Source organism: Ascidia mentula, chromosome 2 (genome assembly GCF_947561715.1).
Source record: "Ascidia mentula chromosome 2, kaAscMent1.1, whole genome shotgun sequence".
Lineage (NCBI taxonomy): Eukaryota > Metazoa > Chordata > Ascidiacea > Phlebobranchia > Ascidiidae > Ascidia > Ascidia mentula.
Window position 1 is genome coordinate 3849814 of NC_138567.1, and position 15707 is coordinate 3865520.

Consider the following 15707-nt stretch of genomic DNA (forward strand, 5'->3'; position numbering starts at 1 on the left):
ATGTACTAATGTTACAAATGTACGTAAAGATTTTGTTACAAACAGTTTGTCAAGGCAGTGAAAGAACGCTTGACTGTTCAGAGGATGAGGTTATTGAGGTGGAATCTGCTTTATATGGAAGGAAAGAACCCTACACAGTGAACGAAAAACAGTGCCCTGCATTATTATGCCATGTTATGGTCAACTTTTTACTGAAAAAAATAGGAAAATATTTCTCAAGATTTCCTGATGAGTACAGAGAAAAAAACGATTACTGCGTAGCCTTAAAAGCTTAACCTTTGTTAAAACAAGTGTTGAGTTGTTATCTGAATTTTTGTGTCGTTAATAGTTTTTAGATATTGCTCCAATCGTAGCAGTCAACAGTCAAAGGAAAATACGATTTGCAGCACCGAAAACTCATATGAAAAAATCAAGTCAATTGGGATCATTCAATGCAATATTTGGCAACCCTTGTAGACGCACTAAGAAGTATATTGATGAAGTGGAGTTTCTTTCGTAATTTTATAGAAAATAAACGGAAATGTTTGCATTTCTTCTTACAAAGGACTTTAAGTTTCAGGTTGTCCACGTGATGCACCTTGGCATTGGACCTACAAGTTCTTGCTTGTGTCGATAGTGAAGCAAACGTCGTTTAACTGAATTATTGGCTTGTTGAGCCTTCCCGTATTACTGTTCTAGCATACACATTTTTCAATAGAATTTTTTTGGCCCAAACATAAAACCATCTACCAGTAAGGTGGCCAATATGAGTTCCCAGTAGGGTTTTATTTTTTAGTTCAACCCTTTACCTTACACCCTACAAGATTAGTTTAGTATATTGTGTTAACTACTGTATAGTTGCAAGGCATGATCCCAATTGCTTCTCGGAATTGACACGTAATAAATATGATCTACAAATGCGTTGGCTAAATATTGTGGTTGGTTGAATGTGATATTTTTTGTTGTTCACTATTTTACTTTCCTATCCAGCGTTTGATTAAATTTATGTTACCTCCGCCGAATACATCTTGTTTCAACCAGTACCGGTAAGTGTACCGGTATTTTCTGCCACGTATGCTTTTCTTGACGACAGAATATTTTTAGGATTTAATGTAAAAGTTATATTTTATTGTTTGTAATGCGATGGGTAGATTGTATTTTTATTCACACAGAGAAATTGACTCTTGCTATGGCGGCTTTTAGTACGTAACACGTTTGTACAAACCGTACTTGACTGTACTTGTAGCATGTTGGTTTTGATCAAAGTATTTTGGTTTCGCTAACTTTCTGGGTAAGATTTGCTCGGAATGATTGAAGCTTCATAAATTGCTGTAATGCCATATACGTAGTGAAAGAAACGTGTTAAAAGTGTTCACTTAAAAAAAACTTCAGTGCGTTGCATATCAATCAGTGTGACACGTTATGACAGTTCGTTAAGTATAGGTACACTAAAAATTCTAAGTGAATAGAAAACAAAACATCGTTTGAACTTGTGTAACCCGAAAAGCTGCCACAGCATCAAATGTCTCACGCAATCTCTCGGTCCAATCGAAACCGGCTTCCAATGTATTCATAATTTGACGTTTGCATGTCCCGTTCTTATCCGAACTTGAATTTTAACTCAATTCTTCTTCGGCCCAATTTCAGTGATCAAGTAGTCGTTCCTTCTGTAGTTGGTTGTGCACCTGTGTCTTTGTCTGCTTTTGGAGACTTGTACAAAAAAAGACTGATTGAGTAGCAAGCAGCCCCGCACACCTGTGGATCGAATAAATTAAAATAAACTCATTTTTTGTAACTAGTGATCGTGATCATTTACAGAAATATATGCGGTATTACGAGGCCAGACGCCAGTTTGAGTTTGGCAGGTCAGCAAAAGCAATAGTAATGCAAGACCAGACTCAGATAGAGTTAGACTTGAGAAACTGAAATGACCTAAGCCAAACTATATGCGTATCTCAGTGAGCAAGCTTAATTCTCAGTCCCAAAAGTAATAACACGACTGCATGTGATTGTTAACTAGAAAAAAACTTTAGCTCCAAATTAAGTTACCTTGTGAAAGAGGATGACCAGAAACAGGTAAAACGCCATCTTATCGTTGAAGTACATCCTGCAGGAGGATCCTTCCTCTCCTTCCGTCCTCCACACCGAACAAGCCAGATCCAACACTTGACCGACAATTATGGGAATGGGGATTCCCCCTATTGCACGGTTTAGTATCCACTGGAAGATTTGAAACGTTTGCAAGTGTTAACCTTTGCACGCTTCGAAAGCAGCAAAAAAACTATTTATGCTATAGCTCTACGGATTACTTCGGAGCTTAGTACGTAGTACGTTAAGATGTATGGATTGCAGTTTAAAATTGATGTTAAAAAAACAGTGCATAGTGTGGAATTTCGAATGATCCAAGCGACTACACAGAAAATTTTTGTTCTGTGAAAGTATTAGCAGCACAACATACCTGCACTCCGACCGCTAGAGACCGCAAGTCGAATGGGACAATCCGAACAATGATCTAAAAATGGCACATGATATGACGCAAAACACTTTAAAGTCGCTCTCAGACTTGTTTGTTTCGGAAAACTTTTAACTTACTGCACACAGAAGTTCGATGATGGTAAAAGTTTAAAATTACAATTGATTATTATACAGTACACGCTTTTGTTCGTTATTTAGGATAATTTAAACCAGGTCAAGTCTAGCGAAACATAATAAAGAATGACAAACAGTACACACGTGGTGGGAACAACACAAGGGACTCGTGCCAAATTTGACAGGCCAATAGTTGGAAATTGCAGGCGAGAAACATTACGCTGTTTCGCGTATTCTGTTACATCGGGAGCAGTGCTAGGCACATCCCGCTCTATTTGAGGGCTTCACTTTACCAGAAAGACAAAAGTGTGTCTTTAATCGATCAGTAAAAAAAATATTGTGACGCGCAACTCTCATTTCAGTTGTTCATCATCAGTGCTTCCCAACCAGTGGGTGGCGACCCATTGGTGGGTCACGAAGCTAGTTCAAGTGGGTCGCGAATTATTTCTAAATGTTACAGTTTTTTATTAGATCACGAAAATTGCATGTGTATACATTGTTTCTTTTCTTATTAAAATATTTTTCATTCGTTTGGTCATATCTCATTGTGGGTCGCACAACAAAACTTGCATTAAAAGTGGGTCGCGAACTGAAAAAGGTTGGGAAGCACTGATCTAAGGTGCAGATTCTGCAATTCTTCGTAACTAACTTAAGGTCAGATGTGATCACAAATATCAATAGTTTCTAAACAGTCGTTACCTGCAAGTTTGGCGTCCAACACATCATCGTTGAAGCAACCAAAAGAAAGAAAACGACCAAAAAAGGTGCCATATTTTTACATTTGTTGTTGGAACATTTTCCCATCCTGGCCGTTCCCACTTGCCCAGAGTGTCCAACAATACACGAACATTCGGAAAAATTTGTCTGCAAAGATGCATTAACAAATATACTCTTTATTCCGTTTTTTTGGCAAGTTTGCAAAGGGCATTTTATTTCGATTAAGGTTTTAAAAAAAATGGAAAATTTTCACCATATATGTAAAAAATGGTTATTAGAAGCACTACATTCGTTGAAGCTGGCCATACTTTGGATTTTTGGTAATACGGAATAGCTTGTAGTTAATAAATGCCAAGTAATTTATCAGTAATGATATGTCGGTAACTTTTACCGGACAAACGACATTACGTCCACACCTCACTGACGTAGTCGCTGCAGCCAGCGAAGCATGACGAAAAGTACGTCACGTTATCGCTTCCGCACACTGGTCTGTACTCGTCAGTACTGCACAGGCATCCGCTGTTGCATATCGAAGAAAAGTTGGACGAAGATATCGCGGTGCTGTTTGCGTAAGGTACAGTTGCTCCAGCAAACTCTTGTTTAAAAATAACGATGATTGAGTAGCCATATTACCAAAATTCTTTATGTATATAGCGCTCGTTTTACAGTTTTAAGTCTAAAAGTATGCTTTACAAACCCTACATCCTTCTGCGATTAAATTCCAATTATAAAATACATACGTCTACCTTTGTCAACAATGGATCCTCGTTTTACAGTTTTAAGTCTAAAAGTATGCTTTACAAACCCTATATCCTTCTGCGATTAAATTCCAATTATAAAATGCATACGTCTACCTTTGTCAACAATGGATCCTCGTTTTACAGTTTTAAGTCTAAAAGTATGCTTTACAAACCCTATATCCTTCTGCGATTAAATTCCAATTATAAAATGCATACGTCTACCTTTGTCAACAATGGATCCTTACCTTGGTTTGGGCATCTGAGAAAAAATATGAATCCACAAGCCAACGCAACAATTGTGTTCAATAGACAGAACCTTAACATTCCCGGCACTTTTAGTTCAGCCTTTGACACGATGCCGCCTCCGAGAATCATTCCAATAGCTCCGGCAACGATGACAACAGAGCCTAAAACAGAACCGAAGTATTTAATTTTCGTTGCAGGATATGTTTTTGTAACTGTGAAACAAATCTCAGTGCATAAGTTTCTTACGTAATCAGCAAGGTCGAAGAGTTTTGTAACAGTGTTTATTTTGATATGACTACCTCAAAAAGTTTCGCTGAAACTTTCTTAATCATAGTGCAAGTATTCAAGAAACCAGCACCATTCATTAAAATTATTTAACTTGTATGTGGCACCAAGGATCATGCAAAAGTTTCTCAGCGCTGACCATCAAAACAAGGAGACTTGTACTTTGATTGAATCAAACCGCCAGATAGGAAACTGCAAGCCGCACATAAATTTATCAATTCATTTCAGTTTAACGTCAGTTAAAAGGACTAAATCAAATATATAAAATCAACTACAACGATTACACGTATGTTCCTACCTAAACACACAGATGCTTGTGTCGGTGTCAGTCCGTACATTGATTCCAGAAACTTTGGCGTGAATGCAGAGAAACCAGATATCACGCCAAGGTCCAACGCGTTTGCCACAGCCGTAAGGATAAAAGGGGGATTTCGAAGAAGCACCGCCAAACTCTCCAAGAAACTTTTGTCCCCAAAGAAAAATAACACTTTGTTACACTTTCGTGTTGATTTAGTGTAATGTATTTCGCTATTTCCAGGAAGAAAATGTTTCACACCCCTGTATCTTAAAAGTTTATAAAAAAATAATCTTTGAGAAAACAACAACTTTTAAATAATACCTGGGAATTTATCGTTTTATGCTAAGATTAAAAGTTGACAAATCACACCTTTTAGACTTCTTTCCAGCATTGCAGTTGTCGTCTGTTTCCCTACTTGTGTACATTTGCGTTTCCCTATTAATACGCATACTTTCTGTGCCTGGAAGCTCTCGTGGTAGCAATAGAATGGGAACTGGAACAAAATGAAACTCTACAGTGATCAAGAAATGCCCAAGGTACAAAAAATACGCAGGTAGGAAAGTAATATAGTGCATAGTATTACATGCGTAGACAACGTTCTTTATATTGGAGCTTAATGGAAACCACATGTACAACGTAGTCAATATAAAACGGTCCTAAGTTTTATTTGCAGTTTTGCTATCTGATGCCAAACACCTTTCATAACAAGCGACCAACTTTTTTAGTGTTTAATAAACTGCTTGTTAGTGTAATTATGATATTTAAAATAGAAGATTACCGGCCAATGTGACAAGCAGTACTCCGCATATGATGAACCCCAACCACCAAGCTCCGACCCATGTTGGACTTTGGTCGTTTATTGGAACTCTAAAAATGTTTTTCTTTAACTTGGGTAAAACACAACATATTTTACTTACTGTACTCCAATTTCAGTGAATAGCTGCAGAGTAAAACCGCCCAATATATAACCTCCTGCTGGGCCAAAAGCTGTTGCTACAGCGTAATAACAACCTGAAAACGGTTGGAATGTTGACTGGTGAAAAATATGCAAAGGGCAACAAAGTAAACCAGTTGTATTATTTACCATCCTAATTGCTTTAGGAATGCATGCAACACTTGAATAGAAATACAGTTACCGTGATACAAAGATGAAGACTTTTGCGAAACGTTTTCGTCAAGATACGTCATTCCCAACGTATAGAGTGACGAGGTCCCGATTCCGTTTAAAACTTGGCCGAGTATGAAAACAAACCTGCAAAAGGCATCAGAAATATAAAAGCAGTGAAACGAGGAGACAAACTCCAAGGCTCTTCAAGTTAAAGATGACCGACAGTTATAAAGTAATGGTCACCTTTTATTAATTACGTCAGGTTTAAACTTACACGAAATATTGCAGGCCGTTTTCTTCAACACCAACAGAAGTTCTGTTCTGCTCCACACACAGCAGAAGCGACTCGTTCAAACTGCTGACGTCATAAACAGGGGTTGTGAAATGAGGTAGAGAGAAGACGAAGCAACCAAGACCCATGACAATAATTCCCCATCCTATCCAGAGCGGTTTGTGTCCTTTACCTCCGAGATACGTCACAAAAGGAATTGCCAGGAGAGACGCGAAATTGTAGGAACTCACGATAAAACCGGTCTCTCTACTTTTCAAGTTAAACCTAAAAAATAAACACGTGATGATGTGATGATGTGGCGACGTGACGATGTAATAACGTGGATAGTTGTGATTATGGCAGTGAGTCGGCAAACTATGGAATTTGGGACAAGTCGAACTTCTACACCGAGGTCCGGTGAGAATAAGAACAGTTATTCAATGACCTCAACTAGGCAGTTGGCATCGCCGAACAGGGCCTATATGAAATTGGACCCTAAGGTATTTCCCCTTACCATCTCGTGCGATGTCTGGGAAAATAGTCCACGCACCCGCACAATTTTTCCCTCTCAAGGGTATCCCAACCGTTGTTTAATATTTACCGGCCTAATGTCCATAGTTTGCCTATAGAAAAGTCCATTTCTCTATACACTGCAGCAAGCACAATTGGTGGTGCCTTTGCACGTTTTCTCTTGTCATCATACGGAACACCACATTTAAACAACAAGCATTGCATATCGTTCATTCGAACACTTGTCATTTGCACAACAGTGTCTTCTATTTGCAACATTAGGACACAAGCTGTTAAAATAAAATGCCCTTCCGCATTTGTTCTTCTTCACATTTTTTGCCGCAAGCATTGATTCAGATTACACAAAACGCCGTGCCAGTCACGTTTTTATATGGCAATTATAAAATCTAGTCGTATTTATTCCATTGCTTGCAGAACGACGTAATATGTATCTGTGTGTTGGACAGGATGAAAAGTCATTATGTTGTCATTGCTAAACACGACGTTAATAAATTAAAATTATTATTATATACACGATGTTGCAACAGACTTGGTCAGCCACCAGTCAATGTAAATTGGTGATCCGTCAAATTCATATGACATATATACTATACGCAACTCTTGACACAAGCAAGTTTCACATCTTGCGTCATTATTTATTCCATTTATTTCCGAACAGCTCTTACCTCTTTTCTAATGTTGTTATGACAACATTCACTAATCCGCTAATGACAAAACCCTGGAGAAACCCAACCGCCGAAATAAAGGCCAAAGCCCATCTTGAGGTGGCGAATCTTTGAAGTCGCTTAAAGTTGCGTCTGAACGGAATAGACTTTAGAAAATACGCGGTTACATCCACAAGATTCTTATCATGCAACAAATTAAAAGCAAACGCCCCATGATTGGAAGTACCGTTGTTTTTACATTCAATGAATCGGTTTTCTTAAATGCGCACCTTTCATATTCGTGCGTCCAAAGGCGACCACCTAATCGTTTTTTCGCCCATGGTTGAACAACACTTCCATTAAGCAATGGTGCTTGTCCGCACACCGTGTACAACATTTAATTTGAAACTGCGTTGGATTTTTGACAGCCATTAAGGAAACCGTTTTGACAGCCATTAAGGAAACAGGGACGACAATTTTCGTGTCGGTAAGATTGCGATGATATCAATTGTTTAGTTATAAAATAAACAAAGCTTTCGCAGTTGTTTGTAGCAGTTAAAAAAACCATACTCTGACGCAAACGCTTGATCTCTCAAGAGGTTAATTTAATGGTTGAGAAAAAAGGCGCGCATTAACACCTCCCATATTTCTATAATTATTGATTAGACGATTGTAATCGTGGTAAATTTTTAATCAAACTTTCGTGTAGTGGGGTTCCTTGCTCGGTCAAGCGTTTAAGCCTATCATATTGTCAGCACGAAAATGTTTGCAACGCGAAGAATTTGAATTCGATTATATTATCGAATATGTCGAGTGCGCTGAGTACAAATTTTTTACAACAAGACCATTATACTCATATATGTTGTTTTTTATGTAGTATGTAGAAATTGTTTTGTTAAATAAATGCTAAAATGCATCCAACCTCTTCGGTGTCCCACACAGTCCGTAGTTATATTGTATTCCACAACCAATGGCATCTTCCTTTGGGGTTTCTATAGTAGGCGGGGGTGTCATGATATATCGCTACAGTTGAGCAGCCTGGTAGAAACACAGATCTTTGCAATGTAGTTTAGATTTACATCCCCAGATCAGTACAAATTGTCATAAATTTTTGGAGAGTTTTGCTGCACATCTAAAAGGTTTTACCCTAAATATAAAAACAAAACGAAAAACTTCCGGTAAACAGAGTAAAAGTTTTTTGCTCCTAAACTATTCTACATCTACAATAACGGCTTTATTTTAAATCAGATTATTTGTTACTCACAAAAGCTACACTCTAATAGCGTACTGTTAGCTAGCCTTCACCTACGTACCTAGCAATAACTGTCGTTAATCGAACAAGCTTCTGTGGGTTTGTATCGCGGTTCTCGCATGTCACAAAGCCTTTTTCACCTGCACGACTTGCTATGATCACAGGAGAAACGGGGCTTTATCTTGTTGTACAACAGGCGCAGTTGCGACAAGTTATCGCATTTTATTTCTGCGAATCGAATTGTGAGAGATCAAGCGACGGAACGCTTGACAAGATCCCACTGTAAAAGGAAAATAAATAATTATATGATTATGTATTGTCAAGATTAAGGTCGGTGTTTTTAGCACATGCCCTTTGCTCAAAGTTCGTTTTCTGTTCCGCGAAATACATAATACGTGCCTAAGCCAAGGTAACAGAACATTTTACCGTTATACTGGTGTTATTTGGCGCAGCGAAAACGTGAATAACAACAACAGTACAACTGGAAAAGTGCCAATCAGTTTACCGGTTGACACCGGGCCAGACGAAGCCTCGGGCGAAATAGCTTTTTACTACAAACGTTGCTAACATCTGTAGAATGCATGCCGTCCTCGTTCACCCATAAAAATTTTACCAACTGTTAGCATATTATTATATCAATAAGCTATCAAATTGTTCAACGCTATCAAAATAAGCTATCAAATTGTTCAACGCAGAAACGTTGCATGCTATTTGACAATTCGCCTCTAGTTGGCTGCGATGCCAAGAAAAATGTTAAGGGAAAATGGCATCCTGTTTTGCTCACAAACGGCCCGTCCCACTCCGCGATTAGCTATAAGTTCGACGCGTACGTGCTGCTTGAAGTCAGTAAGTGGTGCATTGCGCGTGAGAGAAATGAGGCAGTTGGAGAAATTGATCTATATTTAGTGCGATCGTGCACGTGTGAAAATACCCTCCATTTTTATCCGCCCCCTGTGGTCATTTACAAACAAAATACTTGGTAGTTTGTGAGTGTAGTAATTTATGTACATTAAGCAATTTTCGGAGAATATCTGGTGACAAACCTCAATTTCGACAGAAATATTATTTGCATCTTCGGAATCTTTATTCCAAAACCAAAAATTTTGCGAAGTTTACGAATTATCAAATCACTTAAGCACTCGGTAATGAATGAGCGTACTTTGCTTACGATGTGTCAAGCTGTAGTGCATAACCTTGCCACTAAAACCAGAAGTTGAACAATCACCTTTGAAAGCATTCAGACCATATATTCAACTGATGAACTAATTTTAAAACTAAACTGATGAACACAAATAAATACAAATACTAAAACTTACATTGAACATCACAGATGTCGATAAAAGCTCCAAAACCGCTACACCTTTTTATCACCTATCTCTGCCCTGCAGTTCTCTGCACGGCAGTTCGCCAAATCTTAAATGATCACGTCACTGTCTTGCACCTTTTTCACAGCAGGAAAGGTGTGAACACGTGATATTGCTTGTTCGTCCCCGCATCCGTCTACAGAAGTCTGCAGACATACCCGCTGGTGCGGCCAGTATCGATGCAGTCATTTAATAACAGCACCGATGATGAACACAGTTGTGTTTGCTTTTTATTTAACATCTCTAGCATCTTAGATTTGTCTTCTCATTCATTGTTCCTTCTATTTGCCGCACAATTATGCACAGATCTTAAGCAAAACGCAATTAAACGATTTTAATTGTTGCAGACGTAGTTGGGAGTGAAATTTAGCAAGTTTTGTTGCTTGGTAAACCTCCCACCAACATTCTCTGATACCAAAAATATAAAATCATTTTACAAGACGCAAGTAAGAAATACAAAGACAACTCTTAAATTTCCACTGTATTTGTGACGTTGTTTTGATTCTTCTTTACAGGTTTATATAACAGCTGGTCCACTCCATAGCAGGCGAGACTGCAAATCTGTAATTACAAACGAATGGTTAAACTCCTCATGAAAGTCGTTCATCTGTATTTTTGTAAATGCAAAACGATGCAAAAATATCTCTGGTCGAGTGGCAAACGCATAAAACTAAGGTCAAAATTAGAAAAATACGATAATTTTATTGAGAAACGTTTATGTTTTTATAATCTTTTGTGGTTTGTCATCTTAACTGTGCAGGGTTCCGCACACAACGCGTTTGGGAAACATAGCTGTAATTGCACAGGAATTTTTTTTGCACTCCCAAATTTGCATTCATCTCTAAAGTTTGGCAAAAAACTTGGCCCGAAAAAACTCGAAATCACTTCACCTTGCCGCATAACACAATGAGGAAAAGGTAGAGAGACATGCGTTGCGTGGAATACATTTTGCACGAAGCAGATTGACCAAGTTTGGAACTCCATACAAGGCAGGTTAAATCAAGCACTCGGCCGACGATGATTGGAAACACAACTCCAATAAGACGGTTAAAGACCCACTGAAAATAAAGTTTTTTTTTCAAAAATTCACGTTAAGTAAGATGAGTATTTTGCATATAAATGTAAATTATACAACCTGAATTCCGACAGCAACCGATCGTTGTCTAAAAGGGACTATTCGTAAAATTATCTGCGAAAAATATTTTTAATACTTCTTGTACAATAAAAGCTGACATATAATCATTAATTAATAAATACCTGTAAAGTTGGAGTCAGACACATGAGAGTGAAGAATACAAGAAGAAAGAATGCGCAGATGAAAATTGGGAGACCGTTGCAGTATGCTCCTGGACACTTTCCCTTGGTGGCGGAGATTTGTTGGTTTTGCCAATTAGGAACACACGAACAGTTAAAAAATGTCTACAAAAATAATGGTGGTTGTGTAAGACGCTTGTGTTTCCAAAAAATGTAAGTTTGTCAACTAGTTATACTGAATTAGAAACAAGTCCAACCTGGTTGTTATTGCCTTGGCAGCCAGCAAAGCACGGTGAAAAATATGTCATTGAATTTGCTCCACAAACAGGAGCGTAAAAGTCTGTAGAGCATTGGCACTGCAAGTTGCAAGGTGACGTAAAGACGTATGCTGACGTAGTGAGTTGTCCCGGGTATGGTAACGTAGCACCAGCGAACTCTTGAAAATTAGTAGGATAAGAGTATTTTAGGATTGGTTACATCAGTCAAGGCACCCGAACCATAAGCAGAAAATCTAATCGGAATTTGAGACCAAGACAACAAGGATTCGAATCCCGGTGTGGAAAAATTATTTCAAGCTGCAGGACGGTACTGCAGATGTGTTTATCATCCAGATATACAAGACGATTTAATTGAATGTGATGGGGAATTAATTATAACTAATATAAATAGAGTATTAAAATCTAAGACGTTTTTTTCATGACTTCTGTTACTATTAACAAACAAAGCAAAAGATCGTAAACGTACCAGTGTTGGGGCATTTGAGAAGAAAACTTGCACAGCAAATAAGAGCCAGGATCGTGTTTAAGAAACAGAACTTCATTATCCCACGAACTCGCATCTTTGCTTTCGTCACCAAAACTCCACCCGTGATGAGCCCCAAAGAGGCGGCGGCAATCGACACAATACCTGAAATACGCGCACAAATAAAGTACACATGATGCCAAAGTTTAAGTATTTTCAATAGATCTGATCCTGATGAAATCTCGCCGCATGCCAAACGAAATGTTGCTTGAATATCTACCTATGTTTTTTAATGTCATTACATTAAAAACAGTGCAATTAACGTATTTTGAACGATAAAATTTTGGCTGCTGACAATTTTTTTCATGAGCTATAAAAGAGTGAAAGAACATACGACGAATTTACAAGTCCAATGAGAGGTTCATAAACGTCAGGAAATTGAGAAAAAATATGTTTTACTTATTCATTCCAGCAGTTGAAAGCTTAGCATTCAAAGTTACCCATTGTGATTGAAGCTTTGCTCGGCGAAAGTCCGTACATCGTTTCGAAGAACTTGGGCGTGTAGGCCGACATTCCAACGATCAAGCCGTAATCAAAAGCATTCGCCAAAGCCGTGAAAATAAGGGGCAAATTTCTGACCAACTCTACATTCGTCGATATTAGATCTTTCACACCTCTGCATTCAAAGTAAATACATGTAAGAGTTATAAATATTTGTGACAAAGCAAGGATTTCAAAATATTGCTGAGGGCCGACATGGGTCACTATCTAACGTTCAAAGCGGTTGCAACCTGTCAACTGCAAGCGCAATCAGTTCAGTCCTACGAAAGAACACACAGGGATGCCTGAATTTTAACTTATCAGGATTTCTCGGTGTTCATGCCATTTTTGTGAGAATAGTTCATTTACGTTGCAGTCTATTGCGCAAAAATTAACTGATAACTTGATTGCAATATAGGTAATGTGGTACGTTTGTTAGGCAAGGAAAAATATACTTTTTTGGTGGGTCCTTATCATCAAAAATATTTGCTGCAGACTGATGGACTTCGCGTTCCCTGTCGGCCGCATTTTCCTCCTTCTTTCGTGACATCTTTCTCGGAAGCATAAGGAGTGGGACTAAACAAAATTTCGAATTAGTTACACTATGTAGAACTGTGGGTTAGGTCACAGTAGAGTTTTTTATAAATGTGTTGGAAAACCAAATACGGATATAATACAGGCGTCAAATAAACGACATCAAAAAATTCTTCACAAAATGCGAAAATTATTATTATTTTATTTTTTGACTTTATTTTTGTGTGTGTTGCATTCAACAACCTTCAAAACTCACCTGACGAAACCAAAAGCAAAACGGAAGCAACCACGAAGCCAAGCCACCAAGCACCAACCCATGATGCACTTGTGTTGTCAATTTGGACACTGTAAAAAGATTTATTCGCTTTTTTAACTAAAATATCTTGATCTGACTTAAAAAAAATCAGTTTGTCAAATTCCAGCAGATCTACTGGTAAAATTGTTCTTGGCCAGAAAAAAAAATGATTTATTCTAATTTTCAAGAAGTTGAAACTAAAGAAGTTTGTTCGTAGGTAAACACTTTACTCACCTTTCGCCAATATTAGTGTAAATATCAAGAGAAAGTCCGCCAAGCACAAATCCGATTGCAGGCCCGGCAGCTGATTGCAGGGCGTAATAAATAGCTGAAACATGGAACTTGGTGGTCACTTATAACGTACAAAACTCCAACACAGGAAATCATTATTTTGTAAAAAGATTAGCGCAAATTTTGCTGCTTTTTAACTGTTACTGAAAGACAAACATTGTGGAAAATATTCAAGCATTTTTTTACCGTGGTAAGTGGATGAAGATTTTTGCGAAACGTTTTCATCGAGGTAAGTCATTCCCAAGGTGAAAATCGCGGTCGTCCCGCATCCGTTGAGCAAATTTGCGACCATAAATAAATACCTAAAGATGTTAACAAGTTATCCACCACCAGCACGTACAGACAGGCTAAAAATATGCATTGCTGTTTTTTTAACAGCAAAACGGACATCTAAACATACTGTATGTTCCAAATGTAAACTAAAACTCAAAAGTAATGGATAAGCGAAAGTGTGTAGAATAAAACTATTAAAAGCTGCCTCTGTCGATTTGTCCACAGAACCCACTTGTAGTTGTTAAGACCAGCTTCAGCACCGGACAAGGTGGAATTCGCTCCACAGAGGTACGTTCCCTGATCTGACGTCAAAGCAACGTAGGGCGGGGCAGCGAAGTGTGGTAAAGAAAACGCCAAACTTCCGATACCATGAAGAGCGATCCCCCAACCAATCCATAGCGGTTTTCTCCCTCTTCCACCGAAGTATGTGACGACAGGGATACTGACTAACGACGCTGCATCGTAACAGCTGACTATGATGGCTGATTCCGTACTGCTGAATCCAAATCTGGAAAACGAAAGGTCTCCTGTTATTCAGTGTGAACTGTTATGGTTATGCATGGGCACGGAAGCAACAGTGCACTTGCATGCCACAGTCGCGCGATTTGTGGAGTGTGTAAGCATTGTTTTTCCTTCTATTGCTTTGCAACAAAGAAACACGTGAAATTGTTGTTGAAAATGCTGTAACGTTTTTACTGCATTAAACTTGATAAATTACGCCATGCTAGTTGCACAAACACCAAGTAACAAACGAAATACATACGATATTGGTGAGTTACTATAACTAAGCCATTACAACATAACCTTTTTTCCAACGTTGTTATGACGACACGGGTAAGTCCCTGTATAACGAAGCCTTGCAGTATGCCGGCGAAACTAATGAAAGCTAACGCCCATTTCGGGCTAGCGAATTGTTGCAGTGACTGACAATGTACTGATCTGAAAACAGTATTGGTAAATATAGTAATTAACCTTGTTTCAGCAACTTGGAACAGCGCATATTCAAAGCTAGGGCAGGAAAAATTTTCAAGAACTTAACTAAAGAAAATTGTGAAATTACATGAGCTGGATTATTACAGTAAAACCACAATAAGGGTACAACGGTCGGTCAACTCGCTACACCGCAGGTCATGTTTGCATTAAACCGGTTTCCGTTGATTGACAGTCGACGTCACAGCGATTGTCCCCTTCTCTTAAAGTTGACTAAATGGCTTTCAATCAATGGTAGTCAGAAGTCACAACACTGCAGGGGAAATTTTTAATTTTTTTCTGCAGTCTATCACATATGAAGGCGTATGACAGAAAACATTTCCTCATGAGGAAAATTTCGGTCACGTTTTGTTGATGCTTTACTGCATGCTCGGTTTTCCCACACTGTAAAGAAGCTTACATAGTTTACCTTTTCCTGCGCTTTGAGCAGCACAAGCTGATAGAAATACCGCACTGGGTATCCTGGTCGGCAGTGGAGTCTGATTCCATGCTCAGTTTCCCAAATTACCAACAGATTTTGCGGAATATGTGCAGTGCTTTGAGTCATACGTATTGTTGCGCATTATATTTAAGCAACCAATGTTGCAATGGTCCAAATTACTATCTTTCCTAATACACACCCAAGTCTAAACTTTCGGTCGAAGCATAAGCATGATACCTGTCTTGTAAATCGTAACACGGAAAGGTCGGTTTTGCAAAACAAAAGCTACAGAATTTGTCACACAATTATTTCACACTCTCCTCTCCACAATTATTAACCCACAA

The 15707-nt window shown here is 38.4% G+C and overlaps 2 protein-coding genes across 2 annotated transcripts; both read right to left on the bottom strand.

The window, feature by feature from the left end:
* Positions 1 to 1629: 1629 nt before the first annotated feature.
* Positions 1630 to 8422, bottom strand: LOC145889919 (solute carrier organic anion transporter family member 4A1-like). Its single transcript, XM_082980969.1, has 14 exons — positions 8331 to 8422; positions 7430 to 7561; positions 6237 to 6518; positions 5991 to 6106; positions 5772 to 5865; positions 5633 to 5721; positions 5224 to 5347; positions 4855 to 5018; positions 4271 to 4432; positions 3702 to 3880; positions 3268 to 3432; positions 2438 to 2491; positions 2029 to 2199; positions 1630 to 1734 (listed from the first exon to the last, which is right to left on the bottom strand). The coding sequence occupies exons 1-14, from the start codon at positions 8420 to 8422 to the stop codon at positions 1630 to 1632; spliced, it is 1929 nt and encodes a 642-aa protein (XP_082837095.1).
* Positions 8423 to 10492: 2070 nt separating this feature from the next.
* Positions 10493 to 15597, bottom strand: LOC145889920 (solute carrier organic anion transporter family member 4A1-like). Its single transcript, XM_082980970.1, has 14 exons — positions 15352 to 15597; positions 14757 to 14891; positions 14185 to 14460; positions 13866 to 13981; positions 13623 to 13716; positions 13350 to 13438; positions 13015 to 13135; positions 12520 to 12695; positions 12023 to 12184; positions 11536 to 11714; positions 11282 to 11443; positions 11160 to 11213; positions 10915 to 11082; positions 10493 to 10585 (listed from the first exon to the last, which is right to left on the bottom strand). Exons 1-14 carry the CDS (start codon positions 15429 to 15431, stop codon positions 10493 to 10495), a joined length of 1905 nt encoding a protein of 634 aa, XP_082837096.1. The 5' UTR covers positions 15432 to 15597.
* Between the last annotated feature and the right edge of the window lie 110 nt (positions 15598 to 15707).